This window comes from Simochromis diagramma, unplaced genomic scaffold (genome assembly GCF_900408965.1).
Source record: "Simochromis diagramma unplaced genomic scaffold, fSimDia1.1 OVJJ01000105.1, whole genome shotgun sequence".
Taxonomy (NCBI): Eukaryota; Metazoa; Chordata; class Actinopteri; order Cichliformes; family Cichlidae; genus Simochromis; species Simochromis diagramma.
Window position 1 is genome coordinate 120431 of NW_024386771.1, and position 22599 is coordinate 143029.

Consider the following 22599-nt stretch of genomic DNA (forward strand, 5'->3'; position numbering starts at 1 on the left):
AGGGGTGGGCTGCAGATGTCCCTGCAGGTTTTAGATGTGTCCTCGAACCAACACAGCTGATTTAAATGGCTAAATTAGCTCCTCAACATGTCCTGAAGTTCTCCAGAGGCCTGGTAACGAACTAACCATGTGATTCAGGTGTGTTGACCTAAGGTGAGATCTAAAACCTGCAGGGACACCGGCCCTCGTGGACTGAGATTGCCCACCCCGGTCTAAGCCAAAGACTAGAAAATATGGTGAAGCATATCTTCCCTTTGGTTTCACTTGCTCAAGTGCCGAGGTAGGTCTCCCTGCAGGACTGGTCTTCCCTTCCTTGGGAGCAGCGCTGGGCTGTTCAAATCACGGACAAACAGTATCCCACATTCGTGATTTTTAGTTCACAAACACTTCTTGTAATGACTAACTATACCTGACATTTTGGAGATATACATACTATACTATACTTTATACAGTAAAGTTACAGCGGGATACAAATAATGTCAGGCTGATCCTGCCACGATTTGTTCCCCCAGTTCAAATCACGGACAAACAGGATCCCATAGCTGTTTATGTTTTTAAACCCATTTTTCACAGAGATGCATTTTTTGAAAAATGTATTGATAGCAATGTTGAATATTATTACACAGGAAAAAAAACAACTACATGTAAAATTAAACTGTGACGCCTCTGCCTTTGTAAATGGAGGGACAGTAACTGCGTATGTAAGCATGTAAAACCTGCAGATAGTCAGATTAACAGTATTTTGTCTCTATCTCCCATTCTGCAATGTATCCCATGTAAACAATAACGTGGCGCACAGCGTGATGTGAAAAAGGGCACATACCTTTGACGTTGCGTGACGATCTCTGTATTCCTTGTTCACACGTAAACACAAAAAAGGAGTCTCAGTTTTCGGTGATTCAAAATGCCGTGTAGGTGCGGACGCAGCGTAAAAGAGTTAGTAGTTTATTTTATTACTACCTGTAATTTATTGCAGATTACTTGTATTTGCTTAATTGTTTACTAAATGTTTGAGGTGTGAAATAAACCGTGTGGGCGTGTGTGGTTGGAGGATGTGTGCGTGCGTATGCGTGCGCACCCGGGGGGGCGCGAACATTTTTCTTGTAAAACAAAGGGGGGCCCAGCAAAAAAAGTTTGGGAACCACTGCAGTAAATCAAGGAGAAACTCAGTGAAAATCTGTCTGCAGAGAAAAGCATCAATCTGCTCCACTGTCTGAATGAACTGAATGATCGTTCTCTAGTGGAGCAGATCCAACAGTCCCTGAGTTCAGGGAGTCTCTCCACAGATAAACTGTCTCCCGTTTAGTGGTCAGCTCTGGTCTTCATAAGATAAGATAAGATAAGATAACTCTTTATTGTCATTGCACAGTCATACATAGTACAGTAGTACAATGAAATTGGAAAAACTGTCCTACGTCGGCATTACATATGACACATCACAACGCAACAAACAACACAACACAGTATATTAACTCAGTATAAAAAAGAAGAATAAGTGTATTTGTATTGCACACTGTTATTATTGCACATTAATTATTATTGCACCTTGTTATAAATATAAATATTATTGTTATCCTTTTAAACATTGTTACCTCCCCCCTAAAAAGTCCAGGGAGGTAGCCAGTCAGGTCAGCTATTTGCATTGATCAGGGCTATTGCCCTGTTGCAAAAGCTGTCCTTGAGTCTATTTGTTCGGGACCTCAGCAGCCTGAACCTCCTGCCAGACGGCAGCAGCTTAAGCACCCGGTGTCCTGGGTGTATGCAGTCCCGTAGGATGCTGCGTGCCCTCTTGAGACAGCGAGTGCTGTACAGGTCCTTCAGGGAGGGAAGAGGATGTCCAATGATTTTTTGGGCCATGTTGATGACCCTCTGGAGAGCCTTTCTGTGTGCTGTGGTGCAGCTGGAGAACCACACACCGATGCAATATGTCAGCACCCTTTCAATGGAGCAGAGGTAGAAGACGGTCAGCAGCTCCTTCTTCAGGTCCATTTTTCTGAGGATTCTCAGAAAGTGGAGACGCTGTTGGGACTTCTTTAAGACCGCAGAGGTGTTAGAGCTCCATTGGAGGTCTGTGTCTATGTGCACACCCAGAAACTTGAAACTGGAGACCCTTTCCACGCACTCCCCGTTGATGCTGACAGGCTGCAGGCTCATCTTACCGTCATCAGAAGAAGATCTGGATGTTGTATGGAATATCCTGACCTATGAACTTCTATCCCTGAGATTCAATTGTACAGTTTGAGCAGTAGCTGAATAACGCGACTTAAAAAAATCGCACAGTGTATGCCCAGTTTAACCAGGTCAGACCTTTTAATTCCTGCAGTCATGGTCAAAGCCATGTTTCAGAAAACATCTGAAACTGTCTCCACAGTGACACGTGCTACTACACTTGATGATCTGTGATGATAAACCTGCAAAGCTTTTAATAAACGTCCTTATTATAAACCTGCTGTCTGTGAGTAACTATGATGAACAAGTGGCCAGATCTCATTTTGAACATGTTGAGACTGTATAGATTCTGTGCTTCTAACACGGTTTCTGCCTCTGTGAACAAGTGAGAGTGTACAATAATAACTCAGTGCAAAGCACAACAAAATGAGTCATTAGATATGATCTCCCCTCGTTATGTTTGCAATTATAACAATGGAGGTTTTCACTCTGGGCCTGCGTCAGCTTCACATGTCATGTGATCAGGTGTGCTCTGTAACGCTGTGAGGAACCTTGGAGTCATTTTTGACCAGGACATGTCCTTCAACGCACATATTAAACAAATATGTAAGACTGCGTTCTTCCATTTGTGCAACATCTCTAAAGTTAGAAATATCCTGTCTCAGAGTGACGCTGAAAAACTAGTTCATGCATTTATTACTTCCAGGCTGGATGACTGTAATTCATTATTATCAGGATGTCCAAAAAACTTGCTGAAAAGCCTTCAGCTAATCCAAAATGCTGCAGCAAGAGTCCTGACAGGGACTAGAAAGAGAGAGCAGATTTCTCCTGTTTTGGCTTCCCTTCATTGGCTTCCTGTTAAGTCCAGAATTGAATTCAAAATCCTGCTCCTCACATACAAGGTCTTAAATAATCAGGCCCCATCTTATCTTAATGACCTTGTAGTACCATATCACCCTATTAGAGCACTTCGCTCTCGCTCTGCAGGCCTACTTGTTGTTCCCAGAGTATTTAAAAGTAGAATGGGAGGCAGAGCCTTCAGTTTTCAGGCCCCTCTTCTGTGGAACCAGCTTCCAGTTTGGATTCAGGAGACAGACACTATCTCTACTTTCAAGATTAGGCTTAAAACTTTCCTTTTTGCTAAAGCATATAGTTAGGGCTGGACCAGGTGACCCTGAATCCTCCCTTAGTTATGCTGCAATAGACGTAGGCTGCCGGGGATTCCCATGATGCATTGAGTTTTTCCTTTCCAGTCACCTTTCTCACTCACTATGTGTTAACAGACCTCTCTGCATTGAATCATATCTGTTATTAATCTCTGTCTCTCTTCCACAGCATGTCTTTATCCTGTCTTCCTTCTCTCACCCCAACCGGTCGCAGCAGATGGCCCCGCCCCTCCCTGAGCCTGGTTCTGCCGGAGGTTTCTTCCTGTTAAAAGGGAGTTTTTCCTTCCCACTGTCGCCAAAGTGCTTGCTCATAGGGGGTCATATGATTGTTGGGTTTTTCTCTGTACCTATGAAGCACCTTGAGGCGACTTTTGTTGTGATTTGGCGCTATATAAATAAAATTGAATTGAATTGAATTGAATTGCTCTGGTCTTTAGTTTGTTTTCATAATAAATATCTAAATAAATAAAAGACATGTTTTTCTCTTAAAGGCTAACAGTCAGTCAGAATGAGGCTGGACTCAAACACAGAAAGGTGTTTTTATCCAGATGAGCCCAGAGAAGAAACACGAGTGTTCACAGACATCAGAACCTCAGAGGTGAAACATGAGGTTGGAGTCCTCCTCAGCATTCAGAAGAGCTGCTGTGAAACCCGGAGTACTCATGACAGACTCTGATGGCAGAAACACATCATGATTCAAAAATAAAGAATATGACAAACATGGAGCTCCTGATCCTCCTGCATGAGAACAAGCTGACATGAGCTCTGTGTCTGAGTGTCTCCCTTTCACAGTGAGAATAACAGAGCTGCTGATCTGAGCTCACAGTCATTAAACTGGCCTGAGGTCAGCTGCTAGGACATCTCTGTGCTCCTTACATATGAATATAAACCATGTGACCTCACCTCAGTCGTGTGGATGACTGTAGTCATAGAAGAGTAGAGGTGTAGGAGCCATTCTTGGGTTAATCCTTATGTGGTCACTAGAGGTCACCTTTTTCTGTTTTGATTATGTAATGTAAATGTATTTAAGGTAGACGCACGTAATCGGCGTCAGGTGTGTCATTGAGAAGGCAAACAGTTTGTGACCGTTGCGCTGTTATGCTAAGTCGATACAGAATAAAGACCAAAAAGGACAAGATACATACTGCTGGATTTATTGGACTGTGAACTTAATTCATGCATACCAGTGACATCGCGTCACCCCCGTTAACGACCACCTCAGTGGCTTCAAGCGTAGGCTTAGCCTCTACAATAGAGTCACAAACTTCTTTTCTTGGGGGAAAAGTTTGTGCCAACTTCGCCGCGGTGTTTTGGAGACTCGGCGCAAACAGGACAATTAAAGTCTGAGTGATCGATCGCCGCGGAGAGCTGAATGCCATTTGGAAAGGTTACCGTGGAGGTTTCACGAGGAGCGGACAGCCGGACTAGCGGTCTGTCAGCTGACGACATGGAATGCTTGGCGATTGTTCCGTGGATGTTGGAGAGGACTTAGAATTCTTCATCGGAATCAGTACGGCGCCCAACGCAAGGTATGAGTAGCGCTACTAATAAATGGCCATTGATAAAAGTGTGCACACTTATTTAAGAAGACGTAATTCCAATGCATTGGTGGTCAACCCAAATAAAACTGATTTATAAACAAACTTTCGCATGTGCGCATAAACCCTCAATACTTGATAAATATTTGAGTTTTGGAACATTTGAACTATGGACATAAATAAAGCTGCTGACAGGCCCCCGGAGCCTGCTGCAGAATCAGCTGTGCAAAGTAGCAACGCCAGCAAGGCTGGGACACATCCAGAAAAGGAAAAACGAGTGGTGAAATTGACTGCTAAGGCACTTGCAGAGAGACTAGACAGACTGCAATGTGATAGAAAAGCTAAATTAAATAAAGCTAATAATTTAAAAGAGAGTATAAGGGTCTCAATGGAAAAAAATGAAACTTCTATGATTCAAGCATCATTCAATGATTTTGTTGGTTTGTGTAATGAAGCAAAAACAATTCATGGTTCATTGATGTGTTTGTTACCAGATGATGAAAAAGAAAGGCATGAAACATGGTTTAAAGCAAAAATAATGAATTATGATGAGTTCACTTATGAAGTGAAAGAATGGTTATCAGGTTGCGAACATTTACATTTAAAGGGTGATCATGGTGTTGATGATGGTGTTAAGCCAGAGGACAGTGTTTCAAATGTTGTTGGTAAATCTTCAGTCACTAAAAGCTCATCTAGTGGTAAAGTGAGCACAACTTCTTCTGCCAAAATCAAAGCAAAAGCAGAAAAGGCAGCATTACTCGCTCGTATGGCAGTCCTAAAAGAGAAGCATGCTTTGGAGGAGCAAGAGCTAAAGCTAAGGAGGAAACGTGAACAACTTGAGCTTGAAGCGTTGCTTTCTGCCTCTTCTGCAAAGTTAGCTGTTCTCCAAGCTGCTGAAGTTCAAAGTATATCTAACATATCGTCCAATGCTATGAATTCATATTATGAAAGGTAAATCAAGAAAACAGCTGCTTCAGCCACAGTCAAGCCTAGTACACCAGTCAATGAAGATAAACCTGCAGTGCAAATAGTACAGACAGAAAGCAACATATCTGCAATGATCCTGCCAGGAACGGAAATTGAAGGTGAGCCACAAGCTCAAATGGTCATCACAACGCAGTTTCACAATGTGGATCCTCCATCGCCCAGGTCAATTCCTACAGCGGCAGAATGACGGTCGGAGGACATTTGTACCAAAAGCTAAATCTTGTGGGCAAAAGAACTCACTTCCTGTTACAAACAATGGGTCAAGAAAAGGTCGTCTCTGCCCACTCACTTACTGGTCTTGAAGTTTCTGGTTTAGGCAGCAATGCCTTCTATGAACTTCCAGAAATCCTAACACAGGAAAGGATGCCTGTCACCACGGATAACTTTGTAAAGGAAGAAGATCTGATCAGGTGGCCATATCTGTCAAAGGTTCAAATTCCCCACATAATGGCTAATGTGGACCTGTTGATTGGATGCAACGCTCCCAAGTTATTGGAACCATGGGAGGTCATTCATAGTCAGGGGAATGGCCCATATGCTATAAGAACAGCATTGGGCTGGGTCATAAATGGGCCCATGGAAGATGGTAAAAGCAACTTGGACAGCGAGCACCCACCAACAGTTGTAAATAGGATATCTGTTTGTAAGCTGGAGGAGATGTTGAAAAGTCAATATAACTATGACTTTAATGAAAGGGTTACAGAGGAAAAGGGTTTGTCAAGGGAGGACCTTAAGTTCATGAAGATCATGGAAAAATCTGCAACAATGGAAGATGGACACTACTGTTTGAAGTTACCTTTTAAAAAGGATAACATAAAGATGCCAAACAATTTCTCCATAGTTAAACAAAGATTGCAAAGTCTACAACGAAAACGTCTCAACAATGAACAGTTGCATAAAGAATATAAAAACTTTATGGATGAGATGATAAGTAATGGATATGCAGAGCAAATACCTTCACAGCAGCTGTCTTGCGAAAATGGAAAGAAGTGGTACATTCCTCATCACGCAGTTTACCATCCCAGAAAACGATCTATAAGAATTGTATTTGACTGTGGGGCATCATTCCAGGGGACATCATTAAACAAGCAGCTCTTACAAGGTCCTAATCTCACAAGCACATTGCTTGGGGTTTTGCTTAGATTTCGACAGGATCCAGTCGCATTTATGGGTGACATAAAGGCAATGTTTTATCAAGTTAACGTTGCCAAAGAGGACAGAGACTTTCTGCGTTTTTTATGGTGGCCAGATGGAGATCTGAGCAAGGACATAATTGAGTTTCGCATGACTGTTCATCTGTTCGGTGCAGTATCTTCCCCGAGCTGCGCCAGTTCCGCTTTGAGAAAAATGGCTGAGGACAATAAAACTGAATTCCTAGACAAGGTATGTGAAACGCTGAACGAGAACTTCTATGTGGACGACTGTTTAAAGAGTGTGGCCTCCACCTCAGATGCTGTCGATTTGGTCAAAGATCTTTCAGCACTCTGTCAAAGGGGAGGATTTACACTGACCAAGTGGGTCAGTAACAATCGCACCCTGTTGCAAAGCATCTCTGAGGAGCAAAGGGCTAAAGACTTGAAAGAATTAAATCTTGACAGAGACAAACTTCCGGTAGAAAGAGCTCTGGGCTTGCAGTGGTGCGTGGAAACTGATACATTCAACTTCAAAATGGATATCCCTCAAAAATCCTGTACTAGGTGTGGAATGTTATCAATATCAAGTTCCATTTACGATCCATTGGGATTTCTTGCACCAGTCCTGCTGCCTGCCAAAGGAATGCAGCAGGAGCTTTGCAAAAGGAAACTGGGATGGGATGAACCAATACCCCAAACCATGTTGCAAAGGTGGAAAAGTTGGCGCAGTGATTTGCAAATGCTTTCCCATTTCAAGGTTAAAAGGTGTATACAACCAAGAGAGTTTGGACCTCTCTCACATGCACAGCTACACCATTTTTCAGATGCTGGTGAATCTGGATATGGAACCGTGTCATATCTGCGTATGCAAGATAATAGGAAATCCATCCACGTCGCATTCTTGATGGGCAAGGCAAGAGTAACACCTCTAAAACCTGTCACTATTCCACGTCTGGAACTAACAGCTGCTGTAGTTGCCGTCCGAGTGGATCTCATGTTAAGGGCTCAGTTGAGAATGAAACTCGAGCAATCTATATTTTGGACAGATAGTACATCTGTATTAAAATATATAATGAATGAGGATAAACGATTCCTTACCTTTGTGGCAAACAGAGTCTCATTCATTACAACTGCAACTAAACAATCACAATGGAGATATGTAAGCTCAAAGGAAAATCCAGCAGATGATGCTACAAGAGGGCTCAAGGCTGGGAACGTTGTTCATAGCAGCCGCTGGATCGAAGGACCAAGCTTTCTGCAGAAGCCAGAAAGTGATTGGCCAACCAATTTAATGGAATGCTCCTTAGAACCAGAGGACCCTGAAGTCAAAGGTGAGGCCACAGTAAATGTTACTCAGGTAAAAGACTTGCTTGATGCTACATGTCAATTGATGGTGTACTTCTCAGACTGGAGAAGGCTCAAGGTTGCTGTTGCTTGGTTCCTTAGACTGAAGGCAATCCTTTGTTCAATGAGAAATAAGAAAAAAGGACCGCAACCTTACTCAGATAACCCAATTTGTAAAGGTACTACAAAGGAGAAAACGCAACTGTACAGACTATCTTCAAAGGATCTTCTGGAAGCTGAGCTTGCCATTATTAGATTTTGCCAGCAACAACGATTTGGAGAGGAGATTGCTACGTTGTCAAGTGGGAAAGGGTCTGTGAGCAGGCACAGCTCAATTTATAGATTAGATCCTTATCTTGACGATAAAGGCCTCTTAAGAGTTGGGGGACGACTGACAAAGGGCTCCTTACCAGAAGAAATAAAGCATCCCTTTGTTCTTGCAAAGGATCAACATGTAGCAAGTCTCATCCTAAAGCACATTCATCAACAGCTTGGTCATAGCGGTCGTAACCACACCTTATCCACACTAAGGAGAAAATACTGGATCACAAAGGCCAACTCAGCTGTAAGGAAGGTTATCGCAGAATGTAATTTTTGCAGAAAATATCATGGAAAAGCCTTGGAGCAAAAGATGGCAGATTTACCCAAGGAAAGAATCTTGCCAGATAACCCACCATTCACCAATGTCGGAGTTGATTACTTCGGACCTATTGAAGTGAAAAGAGGACGAGGTACAGCTAAACGCTATGGAGTCATTTTCACCTGTTTAGCCAGCCGAGCAGTGCACTTGGAAGTGGCTAGCTCTCTAAACACAGATGCCTGCATTAATGCTTTGCGTCGTTTTGTGAGTCGAAGAGGTCAAGTCGCTCACATCCAATCGGACAATGGAACCAACTTTGTCGGAGAGGACAGAGAGTTAAGGGAGGCTCTTAAATTGCTGAAACATACCCAAATAGCGGATGCTTTGCGACACATTGGAATAAGATGGAGTTCTAATCCGCCTGGAGCATCGCATCATGGTGGAATTTGGGAACGGATAATTCGTATGATCAGAAAGATTCTGAGATCAGTTCTTCAGCAACAACAGTTGGACGACGATGGATTAAATACGGTTCTATGTGAAATTGAAGCAATTTTAAATGACAGACCCATCACAAAGCTTTCTGATGATCCAAAAGACCTAGAGCCACTTACACCAAATCACATCCTCCTGATGAAAGGAAAACCATCTTTACCACCCGGACTATTTGACCCTCAGGATATGTATCTGAAGAGAAGATGGAAACAGGCTCAGTACATCTCAGATCTTTTTTGGAAACGATGGATACACGAATACCTGCCTTTGTTACAGGAGAGACAAAAATGGAACCAAAAGAAGAAGAATCTAAAACCTGGAGATATAGTCATTATAATGGATTCTTCTGCACCGCGTGGTTCCTGGCCACTTGGAAGAGTTCTGGAAGCCATTCGTGACAAAAAAGGACTTGTGCAATCTGCACATTTAAAAACAAAGACTAACATTCTGGAAAGACCTGTAACTAAACTTTGCTTGTTACATGAGACTGTAATCTAAAAGTGTGTTACTTATGTTTATTTATGTGAATGTATAGGTCTAAAGTAGACTGTATTAGTGGCTCCTTATTTTCTTTGTGATTAGAATTGCCATGTCTGATAGCCATTTCAATTAGGGGCCGGGGTGTAGGAGCCATTCTTGGGTTAATCCTTATGTGGTCACGAGAGGTCACCTTTTTCTGTTTTGATTATGTAATGTAAAGGTATTTAAGGTAGACGCACGTAATCGGCGTCAGGTGTGTCATTGAGAAGGCAAACAGTTTGTGACCGTTGCGCTGTTATGCTAAGTCGATACAGAATAAAGACCAAAAAGGACAAGATACATACTGCTGGATTTATTGGACTGTGAACTTAATTCATGCATACCAGTGACATCGCGTCACCCCCGTTAACGACCACCTCAGTGGCTTCAAGCGTAGGCTTAGCCTCTACAAGAGGTGTAGCAGGTGGTGTGAGGCTAAGGAGGAAGAGGTGTATTCTAGTCAATGCAGTACTTAGAGGCTCCACCAGAGGGCTCTGTTAAGTCCTTATTGTAATACAGTTACTTTGTGCAGTTATACCTGGTACAACATCTGCACTTATTTAAATCATATGCGTAAATGCTGTCAGTAAATGATTGATTCCTATTTATTCTACTTCCTGTTGACTAGTTTTATTAAAATGAAACATTTAAGCACAGCTGATCGAGTGACTGGACGTAAACAGGTAATGGATTTCATGTAACAGGTTCACACCTGAATCTGGGCCTGTGGTGCCAAAGTGTTCAGACCTGGTGAATGACCTGCAGAGAGCTGGGACCAAAGTAACAAAGGTCACCATCAGTAACACATTACAACGGCAGGGAATCAAATCCCGCAGTGCCAGACGTGTTCCGCTGCTGAAGCCAGTGCATGTCCAGGCCCGTCTGAAGTTTGCCAGAGAGCACATGGATGATACAGCAGAGGATTGGGAGAATGTCATGTGGTCAAATGAAACCAAAGTAGAACTTTTTGGTATAAACTCAACTCGTCGTGTTTGGAGGACGAAGAATACTGAGTTGCATCCCAAGCACACCATACCTACTGTGAAGCATGGGGGTGGAAACATCATGCTATGGGGCTGTTTTTCTGCCAAGGGGACAGGACGACTGATCCGTGTTAAGGACAGAATGAATGGGGCCATGTATCGTGAGATTTTGAGCCAAAACCTCCTTCCATCAGTGAGAACTTTGAAGATGAAACGAGGCTGGGTCTTCCAACATGACAATGATCCAAAACACACCGCCCGGGCAACAAAGGAGTGGCTCCGTAAGAAGCATTTGAAAGTCTTGGAGTGGCCTAGCCAGTCTCCAGACCTCAACCCCATAGAAAATCTGTGGCGGGATTTGAAAGTCCGTGTTGCTCGGCGACAGCCCCAAAACATCACTGCTCTCGAGAAGATCTGCATGGAGGAATGGGCCAAAATACCAGCTACTGTGTGTGCAAACCTGGTAACCTGGTGGGGGAACTTGCACAATCGGTGGCTGACTAAATACTTTTTTGCCCCACTGTATCTTGGCAGCATCATCTCGAATGACGGGGTCTCTGATCGGGATGTCGACGCCAGAGTAGGGAAGGCGGTTGTGTCCTGCGACGTCTCCAACCTATTTGGAACTCGACCTCCCTGAATGTTAGGGTCAAGATCAGACTATTGAACTCTATCGTCTTTCCTACTGCACTATACGCTAGTGAAACCTGGCGCTCAAGAAGTGCAATTACTCAACACCTGAACGTGCTTCAACAACGTGGCCTGCGGCGAATCCTGAGAATTTCCTACCGGGACCGAATAACAGATGAGGAGTTCCTACAAAGAGCAGGCACCCGCCCGTTAGCCAATGTTGTTGCAGAAAGGCGCTTCCGCTTTGCGGGCCATATTTTATGCCTACCCCCGCATTGCCCAGCTAAGATTGCCATTACATGGTGTCTACGCACTGGCAAGCGAAAGCAAGTGCCAGCAAGACCACATGGCGTTGAACATTCATGGACGATCTGAAAACTGCCGACATTGCCTGGGACGAAGCTGATGCAGTCGCTGCTGACCGACATCAATGGAGATCACTAGCTGCCCGATGCGCCACCCGGCATAGGAGGAACTAAGTGCTAAGTAAGTGTGTCTTTGCCCTCTGTGTCCATCTGTGGGTGTGTGTGTCCTTCTGCCTTGTTTCCCCTCCTTGAGAATTGATGTGTAAACTCAGAGATATATACTCCAAAAGACAGAAGGTTGTTTCAAAAGAATTTTTGTGTAATTTTTTAAAGTTTTATTGACATAAATACATCTGACATCACTTCCTTAATGTTTTTCACACAACATTTTATTAAATGTGAAGTTGAAATTATAACAGTGATTCTAATATTTCTATATTAAAAATAAATTTAATGTCTGTCACCAAATTCCACAAGTTTCTTCACCAGGACCCTTTGTGATAGTTTAATTTTTATAGAAGCTGAAGTGATACACAATATGTATTTAGATATTTCTAAGAAAATTAGAAACGGTTACCACCATACTACACCATATTCTTATTCAAAATGTCTCTGAAAACACAATGCAAGTTTAAAATGTTTAATGCAGCCTTTGCTATGTATATAGTCACATGCATTATGATATCTCAATACAATCAGATTCTGCTTAGAACTGGATTCAAAACTATTAAGCCAATATTTTCAGCTTATATGGCTGAAACATTTTCAAAGGATGAGCTTCCAACAATGAGTGAAACAGTAAGAGCATGTGCAGAAACATCCCATTGAGAAAGAGAAATCAAACATTTGGATTCATTTTAATGAGCTTAGACTTGTTGAAAATGCAGAGGAGCTGGTTGTGAACTGAGCTTCAGAGAAACACAGCATACTGATATTCACTGTGAAGCTTTGAGTGGAACAAGACAGAAAAACAACATGTGGATCCTGTAATAATGGGAGCTTCCATCTTTAAAGGACTGAAGAGGAAGAGCTTTACAAGGAATAATTTAGAACAGTTTAAAACATCAACTGATTGAATCCATGAATCTGAAAATGTATTTCTGACTGAAAGAGACAGACATGTACAGACTGAACTATCTGTTCAACAGTCAGTGTTTCTCTAACAGGATGACACTCTTTACACTCAAATCAGCACAGGGACACTGACGAACGAGACCAGATAAAAAACCCAGGATAAAGTTTTAGAGTGAATGTGGTGTTGAAGGTGTGGAGGTGGATCAGAGTGTCAGAGGAGACTCTGTAGAAGGACAGAGTGCCAGCAGGACAGTCCACATACACTGCTACTCTGTTAGAGACAGAGGAGGAGGAGGAGGAGGAGGAGGAGGAGATGAAGGAAATAGGCGTGTTTCTGTTATTGTGCCACACAGAATGAGGACCATTATCAGTGCAGTACAGACTCCAGGACTTCTCGTTGTATCCAAACACACAGTCATCACTGTTTCCTTTCCTTCTGATTCTTCTGTAACTCACTGATATTTGGACCTCTCCTCTCCACTCGACCTCCCAGTAACAGCGACCAGTCAGACCATTTCTACACAGTAGTTGAGGTTCATAATCAAATCTGTCTGGATGATAAGGATATGACTGAACCTCGATCACACGTGCCACCTTCCTGTTGTTGTCAGACAGTTCGAGGTTTGTGTGAACTGTGTTTGTGTCGATTGTGAGTTGACAGGAATCTGATGAGAGAACAAACACAATCCAGCTGTAGTTATTGATCCATCATCTGTTCATTGATCGACACTTTGATGATGACTCCTGACATCAGTGATGTGAATGAGTGATGTGACAGTTTGAAGATGGTTGAATGTGTGCTGCTTTGTTTTCATGAATCCCATTAAAAACACACTTACACTTCTTCAGACCTGGTGTCAACCATTGGACTCCAGCAGGCTCCACCCTGAAAGGAGGAGGGGGGTCAGAGCAGCACAGTCTCTTTCAGCATGCACACATGGACATTACATGGCTCTCATACATATAATGTTAGACAATGATAAAGGAACAGTCCAACATTTTCAGAAATACACTTCAATCCATACGTGGATCAAACTGCTGATGATTTGGACTGATCCTGGATCTGTCAGTCCTTTGAAGCAGTTGGTGGAGTGGTTGTTGGAGCAATGAAATCTGAGTTGACATTAGGGCTGCCACGATTAGTCGACTAGTCACGATTACGTCGACTACCAAAATCGTCGACGACTGATTTAATAGTCGATGCGTCGTTTGAAGCTTTGTAAGATCACAAAAGACACAAGAATAAGTAGCAGGATTTAAGAGTGTAATAACGGACCGAAACAGAAGATGGCAGCACTGCATGTACAAGGATGCCAGCTGCCGTTAGACCCCGAAGAAGAAGAAGAAGCTGTGTCCCAGAATTCATAGCGCGGCCCAGCTCAGTTTCCAACAATGGCGGCAGCTAATTAGTTTTAATGTTACTCTTATTATTCTTTCTGGGTCACAAAATAAACGTTTAACATATTTTCAGGCGAGAATGTAGCTGTGTAAACCTCAAATATCTGCTCAGTTTATCAAGACACCACATATTTTCAAAAGCGCTTTTTGGAGATGTCTGTTACCCACTGGCTCGATAGCTAGCCGGGTTCAAGGCTCACTAGAGCCGTGAGAACACCGGACTCCCGGCAGATCGTTTTCAAACCCACTGTCGTCTTTCGCTACTCAGGTTAAACGTACACAAGTCACTTAGATAACTTCAAAATGTTACTGTTTGGCTTTTTTTTAAAAAGTATTTTATTTGTTCCTGAGTAAATCGGTTTGGCTGAGATTAAAGTTTCTCAGCCAAAAAGTTTTTACACAGCTGAATAAACATTAAGCAGACAGCTGATTATCAGAAGTGTGAGATGCTCGAGAATATACTGCGGTGTCCTGTTATATTTTAGATAGCAAGGAGTTTATTAAACTTCACCGAAACAATCTGCAAATTTCATTAAAATTTAATAAACTATCATCTTGTCTTTATTTTTAGTTAGCACACACCTTAAACACTTAAAGCTGTAAGCTAATGATAGTTATATAAGAGCAGATGCTGCTGGTGCAATAAGCTGTACATCCAATGGATGATGATCTGATTAGTCGACTAATCGCAAAAATAATCTGTGACTAGTCGACTATCAAAATAATCATTTGTGGCAGCCCTAGTTGACATCCTTTGACTGTTCTCCACTTGAAATGTTCTCCTTACTGTCAATAAAGTGATTATTAATCCACCTCAGAATAACAAAATCCCCCAAGATTGATGTTTTTGAGTGGCTATGTCAAAGTTTAGAATTAATTCTTATTTAGATACTTTGGCATGACCATTATTGTAATAATTTTTATTATTCTTTCTTTCTTTCTTTTTTTTGCTTGTCCCATTTGATTCTTTTGCCATCAGAATTATTGTCTAAAGTCAAAGAAAGATGCCCAATGGATTTACTTTAACAAATGGACCATCCCAGCCTTGCCGTATTGGTCTATTTGATTCACCTTTGTTTTTATTGTTTATTTTATTTTAACTTACTACACACGGGACAGATATGACTGGGGGAAAGAAAAGGGAGAAAGAAAGAGGTAGGGAAAGAAAAACAGCAGGGAGGAGGAACGGTGATAAAGGGCAAAAAACAAAAACCAAGAGACAAAAAATACATATATCAATCTCCTGGATCACCTGTTGAAAAAGAAAAAACAAGCAACAAAAAAAAAAAGAGAGAGCAACATAATAAACAACATCATCGTGATAATCTATGGGAATATAACAGTAAATACTAAATATTGAATATTATTGTGCAGCATGTAGGATCGACAGTGCACAGTGTGCTTTGAGGTAGGAGCCAAAAAGGGTGTAGTTTGTGTGTGTAAGGTATGGAGGAGATTAAGGCTCCAGACATCCAGAGACCCCCAGAGAACAACAGACCAAGGAAGACCAAAGGAGGGGCAACTGTGCCACTCTCCTCGAAAGAGCTGAGGAGGGCCCCAGATGAGGGGTCACTCAGCAGCCGTGGAGCAGAAGGACCGGGGGGGTTGCAGTAACGTGCCCATGAGCTCCGCTGGCAGCCAGCTGTGCCAGAGTGACACATAGATATAATGCACCTAATGAAACCAACAGAACCACGCCGTCTACAAAAAGGATAGATGAGATTCTGAGGCCATCAAAGTGGAAGCCTTCCACTACATAGGTACAACAGAATTTTTCTGTCCATAAAAATAAGGAACAGAATCAGCAAGAAAGGTCAGCCCTGTCGGAGTCCACAACACACCAGGAATGAATCCAATTTTTTCTGCTGGCAATTTGGCCCAAGCTTGACATGTAATTATTGGGGTTAGATTAATTGGTAATTCTACATTGACCATAGGTGTGAATTTGAGTGTGAATGTTTACAACACACTGCCATTCTGTCCAGGGTGTACCCCACCTCTTGTCCTGTTATAGTTGGGATAGGCTCCAAGAAAGGGGTGAGGACAGTCCCTTGTCGTGCTCCAGTGCTGCTGATCACTGAGCCTGGTTCTGCCGGAGGTTTCTTCCTGTTAAAAGGGAGTTTTTCCTTCCCACTGTCGCCAAAGTTCTTGCTCATAGGGGGTCATATGATTGTTGGGTTTTTCTCTGTATCTATGAAGCGCCTTGAGGCGACTTTTGTTGTAATTTAAATAAAATTGAATTGAATTGAATTTGTCAGACTGCAGTCTCTTGGACTGCAGCCCACACCAGACATTCCCAGCACAACCTCACTATATGTTTAGGTTTGCCAGTCCTGTCCAGCATCCTGCAGTGCCAAATGATCCAACTCACCACCAGGTGGTGATAACTTGACAGTTGACCTCTCTTCACCCAAGTGTCCAATTATAGGATTACAAAATCAATCATCGATCTATGACCTAGGGTGCCCTGATCCCACATGCCACTTATGGACATACATAACTTGAAACAAGCAACCCTCTCATCCACTGGGAAAAAAAACAGCCTAGAGCAAGCAAGATGAAGGTTTGCAGGACGATATGGCTGATGGCTGTCTCCCAGACAATCGTGAATAAATTGTTAAATTTCCAGTAATGAAACTTCTTTCTTCAGACTTCAGTACAATAAAACAAACAAACAAACAAACAAACAAACAAAAATTCTCTCCATACCTGAGAGTGTCCAGTCTCCAACTTGGATCCTTCAGTCCAGCCAACAGCAGCTTCAATCCTGAGCCTCCTGGATAATTGTAGCTCAGGTCCAGCTCTCTCAGATGGGAGGGGTTGGAGCTCAGAGCTGAGGCCAGAGAAATACAGCCTTTCTCTGTGATCAGACAGCCTGACAGACTGCAGAAACACAAAACAGTAATCCATCAGTGAAAACTTCCCGCAAAGCTTGTTTTTATTCATTTATGTTACTTTTTTCAATTAATTTAGTAGACAGTCAATGCCAGATGAATATATGAATTGCATCATTTTAAAATCTGGTAAATTTCCGACTGTAAACCACCTGTATTTTTTCAAATGTTCTCCTCCGCTCTTTACCATCACTCCACATTGTAGTGATGGTAAATTTGATTCTTTTTACTGAATCGAGTTTTAATGAGTCACTGACTAAAGTGGATTGGGTTTTTTGAGTCATTTGATTCATGTATTTCTCTTTTCATGTATATCCTACTGCTAAGATGAGTGATTCTAAAAGAAAACAACTATTTTATAGAGCAAAAAAGAGCAAAAAAAATTTCTAAAGGGAACATTTATTTTGTTTGTTTTTATTTTATTAGTATTTTCCTTAAATGTGTCAAATATATATTTTCTCATCTAAATGTCGCCTGAGCTGTGATCCAGGGGGCGGTAATGCGCCTTAACATTGGTTGCCAACCAAGAAGAAGAAGAAGCTGTGAGCCAGAAGGGAGGGGGTGAGTGAGTGATTCGTTCACGCTATGATTCAGCACAGGAAGGGAGGGGGTGAGTGAGTCCTGAGTGATTCGCTCACGCTATGATTCAGCACAGGAGGGAGGGGGTGAGTGAGTCCTGAGTGATTCAGCACAGCAAGGGAGGGAGTGAGTAGCTCAAATGTGCTGTTAGCATGTTAGCAGAGCGATGCTACTGTGAACCGAGGAGCTATTGTCTTGATGTGAGCTTCTCCTCAGGGTTTCTTCTTCCAGTTGAGAGCAGAGATTTTTTTGTTAAGATACTGGATGTTGTGTTTTTCTCCACAATTTTAATTATAAGCTAGATATATTGCTGCTAACAGCAACAGGGATGAGTGAGTAAGTCAGTTGGGCTTGTGAATCATGATTCATGAGTCAGTAAATTGATTCTCTTGTGTTTTTCTCCACAATTTTAATTATAAGCTAGATATATTGCTGCTAACAGCAACAGGGATGAGTGAGTAAGTCAGTTGGGCTTGTGAATCATGATTCATGAGTCAGTAAATTGATTCTCGAGTTAATGAAAATGACTCTGCAGAGTCATTTTCATTAATGCCAAGTAGGCACCTAAAACATGCATTGTTTAATATTTTCTTTCTTCCAGTATGAAAAGAAAGTGAAAATAGGGTAAAAATTGTTTTAGATTTTTAAAATGAACAGCACATGAAAAATCATTAGATAGAATTTTTTCTCCAGTGTCATGTTCATGAGTCATTTTAACAAACTGAAAACAAAAAAAATGTGAATATGGAGCGGTTTTCCAGACAGAAATTGAGAGACAAATAATTCACAGATATTAGGCAACTCTGTGAAAGTTAGGCTTTTTATGCAATAAGATTAATATGACCATAAGTGGAAAGTCTGAATCCTGACCTGAGAGTTTCCAGTGTACAGTGTGGACTTCCCAGTCCAGCAGATAGAAGCTTCACTCCTGAATCATGGAGATCACTGTTACTTAGGTCCAGCTCTCTGACACTAGAAGACTGGGACCCTAGAAATGAGGACAGAGCTTTACAGCTTCTCTCTGAAAGGTTGCAGATACTCATTCTGAAGAAAAAACAAAGATATTTGTGGTCAGATTAAATAACATGTAATGAAGAATGATTAGCAGTGATCTACTGCAATTTGTGACAACTGGTTGCCCAGCTGAAAACAAACAAGAGAGGAAAAAATGGCACAGGAACCTGTGTACCATTTTTTTCCTCTCTAATTACAATGACGGCAGTCATAGCAGAGAGAAAAAAAAGACAAACTGAGTCGTGAGTGTTGACAACAGACAAAAAGTGTATTAGTGTATGTATTAGAAAGAAGAATAAAAGAAGAAGACTGAAGAATAAAACTCTTGGCCATAGAGACAAGTTCAACCTGAGGCTAGTAAACCCGGGGGCCTGAAGAATTAGACCTATGTTCTTATTTTAGTAAAATGGATACAGAGGTGATTGGTGATGACACCTAAATTATGTTGAAGGGAGTGCACTGGGTCAGGAAAGAAACAGAAAATAATGCTCCACCAACAGAACATCAATTATATATTTTTTCCAACCAGGGAGACAAACTAAAAGTTGTGGAGGAGTATTCATTTTTTTAGGGCTAAAGCCTGTCCATGATTGATTGATAATACTTTATTCATCCTGAGGGAAATTGTGTTATCCGGTCTTTAAGTCTGACGTCATTAGCCATTTCCGGGCCCAAACTCCCCTTCAGGTCCCAAAGTCAAGCGAACACACAGCATCCCTGAGAGTTAAAAACTGTCTAAATTATTTCATCTTCAATAAAATGATCACCGTGGCTGCTCTACCAGCTGTGACAATTAGGTTTAACATCCAGGCATCCGTGAAAACAGAATTTTAGCCGAGTTAGAAGTTAGCAGGGTTAAGTGCCATGCTATTGCACTTGTCACTAACCCAGTGGTTAGGGATAAGTGCAATGGCATGGCAGGAAGCTGAAAATGGACCACACTTCAGTCAGGAGAACGACTGAGATAATCCATCCACAATACGAGGTTAGTCATTAATATACTGCTGCATGGGCTGGGCTATGGTTACATTGCAGGGTTTTAAAACTGAGCTTTAAAATGTGCTGCCGATGAATAGTGCTAATACAAACCTATAGAGGCCAACAGTGATCACTGCCTTGTTTTAATAGGCTTGTTCAGATTAAATAGAACAAGATATAAAGCCTTAAAACATGTTAAAAACGCAAAAGCCTTGATAAATGCAGAGTAGTTTGGGCCCAGAAGCAGCGTTCATGTATGTCATCACTTAAAGACCGGATAGGCTGCCAGGCACTCCAGCGCCATCTTGAGCACCCCTTTCGGCCATACAGCCGACAACAGCCCCACAGTTCCTGCAGCCATCTTTATGGCGCTGTGTCTGTATACATGAGAGATTTTTGTGTATGTGTGTATCCTGTGTCTGACTGGGAGGAGAAGCTAGTCAACACTCTTCCAGCTGGCGTAGTTGACCTTGAAGGATAAGGGAAGAGAATCAAACACAGTCCTGTTTTCAAGGAGAATTTTTAATTCCAGTCAGCCTAGGTCATGAGGCACATCTGGCACCGGTTGGGTAGCCGCATGAAATGAAGATGGTAGTTGTTTGGGTTAGTGCGAACAAACTGCATCCAATTTTACAGTTGGTCTAATGTCCATCACTGGTCACCAGGTCTCTCAATTTCCCATTAAAGAGCTGTGAGCTTCTCCAAGATCTTATCCGTGTTGTGTTGAATGAGCACAGTCGGAATACTCACAGTCCACCAGCTCCGATCAGCAAGAACACTGTTATCATTGTTCCGAACCCAGGTTTCTCATCAAGAAGATGGTTTCAATTGCATTAAGGGAAAAGTTGATCAAAATAATAATTCATCTTTACGTTTTAGAGAACAAGACTTAGAGACTCTATGAGGGTTTAGAGCTAGACATGACTAGACAAAGACATGAGAAGCAAAGCAGGAAAGATAAGGGAGAGGAAGAAAGATGAGACCGACTCCATCGAGAGCCGAGAGAAGAATGCACTAGTGTTACTTTGATAAAAGTTGCATTCATATATCCTTCAGAAACACTGGCATTTTCAACTGTTGTAAAGCAAAATATACTTGGTTCTGAGTGCTAACAATCATTTACATTAATGATTTTTATATTAACATTCTTAGACTTGTATCAGAGCCCACCATCCACTTCTTTGCCTCAGGTGGTCACCTACTTATCGGAAGGTTGGTAGTTCGATCTCTGTCTGCTCCAGTCAGCATGTGTATATTAGATTGAAAGCATTTAAAGAAAAGGAGCTTAGAAACAGTGCATGTGCAAAACGGTGTGAACGGGTGAAAGAGGCAAGTTTTATAAAGTGCTTTCAGTGCTCAGATATAGTAGAAAAGCACTATATAAGAACCAGTCCATTCACAATTACACTGTTCATGTTTTTTAAATTATACAACGAAGCTTTTAGTAGAATCAACATTAGGTAGAATAGAAAAAAATAAAAGCACAAATATATTTACACAGCTTTGTGGGAGGCTTTGACCACTGGCAGCAGCCTCAGAAGAGCCTCCTCTGAAGCAGAGTATTTCTTCAGGTCAAACACATCCAGATCTTTTTCTGATGACAGTAAGATGAAGACCAGAGCTGACCACTGAGCAGGAGACAGTTTATCTGTGGAGAGACTTCCTGAACTCAAGTACCGTCGGATCTCCTGCACTAGAGATCGATCATTCAGTTCATTCAGACAGTGGAACAGATTGATGCTTTTCTCTACAGACAGAGTCTCACTGAGCTTCTTCTTGATGTACTGGACTGTTTCCTGATTGGTCTGTGAGTTACTTCCTGTCTGTGTCATCAGGGCTCGTAAGAGAGTCTGATTGGTCTGCAGTGAAAGACCCAGGAGGAAGCGGAGGAGCAAATCCAGGTGTCCATTTGGACTCTGTAAGGCCTTGTCCACAGCTTTCTGGTAGAAAAATGTCACTGCAGATTCCACTTCTCTTGACTCCTTTTTTGCAAAAAATTTAGACCATATAGCGGTCTTCTGTTGTTCTTCCAGCAGATTGAGTCCAGAGTTGATGAAGGTCAGATGGACATGAAGAGCAGCCAGAAACTCCTGAACACTCAGATGGATGAAGCAGAACACCTTGTCCTGGTACAATCCTCTCTCCTCTTTAAAGATCTGTGTGAACACTCCTGAGTACACTGAGGCTGCTCTGATATCAATGCCACACTCTGTCAGGTCTGATTCATAGAAGATCAGGTTTCCTTTCTGCAGCTGATCAAAAGCCAGTTTTCCCAGAGACTCAATCATCTCCCTGCTCTCTGGACTCCAATGTGGATCTGTCTCAGCTCCTCCATCACACTTGACCTTCTTCATTTTGGCCTGAACCACCAGGAAGTGGATGTACATCTCAGTCAGGGTCGTTGGCAGCTGTCCTTCCTCTCTGGTTTCCAGCACATCCTCCAGAACTGTAGCAGTGATCCAGCAGAAGACTGGGATGTGACACATGATGTGGAGGCTCCGTGATGTCTTGATGTGGGAGGTGATGGTGCTGGCTAGCTTTTTTCCTCTGAATCTCTTTTTAAAGTACTTCTTCATCTGTCGGTCAGTGAACCCTCTGACCTCTGTCACCATGCCAACACAGTCAGCAGGGATCTGATTGGCTGCTGCAGGTCGTGTGGTTATCCAGAGGCGAGCAGAGGGAAGCAGTTTCCCCCTGATGAGGTTTATCAGCAGCGCATACACTGAGGTGGACTTTCTAGGGTCAGTTATGATTGTAGCTTTTGTGGAAGTTCAGAGGAAGTCGACACTCATCCAGACCATCAAAGATGAACA

At 42.2% G+C, this 22599-nt stretch overlaps 1 protein-coding gene across 1 annotated transcript; it reads right to left on the reverse strand.

The window, feature by feature from the left end:
* Positions 1-12489: 12489 nt before the first annotated feature.
* LOC120738210 (neoverrucotoxin subunit beta-like) lies at positions 12490-21325 on the reverse strand. The gene is made up of 5 exons (XM_040039387.1): positions 21284-21325; positions 18665-18838; positions 17031-17204; positions 13763-13809; positions 12490-13588 (listed from the first exon to the last, which is right to left on the reverse strand). The coding sequence occupies exons 2-5, from the start codon at positions 18835-18837 to the stop codon at positions 13038-13040; spliced, it is 945 nt and encodes a 314-aa protein (XP_039895321.1). The 5' UTR covers position 18838; positions 21284-21325; the 3' UTR covers positions 12490-13037.
* Between the last annotated feature and the right edge of the window lie 1274 nt (positions 21326-22599).

What these genes read in the sequence shown, in the direction of transcription:
- LOC120738210 (XM_040039387.1), bottom strand. Translation starts at nt 18,837, where the DNA reads ATGAGTATCTGCAACCTTTCAGAGAGAAGCTGTAAAGCTCTGTCCTCA. An exon ending in TGTACACTGGAAACTCTCAG is followed by an intron (nt 17,205 to 18,664) that starts GTCAGGATTCAG and finishes GTGTTTCTGCAG; the next exon opens with TCTGTCAGGCTGTCTGATCA. An exon ending in TGGAGACTGGACACTCTCAG is followed by an intron (nt 13,810 to 17,030) that starts GTATGGAGAGAA and finishes TCCTCCTTTCAG; the next exon opens with GGTGGAGCCTGCTGGAGTCC.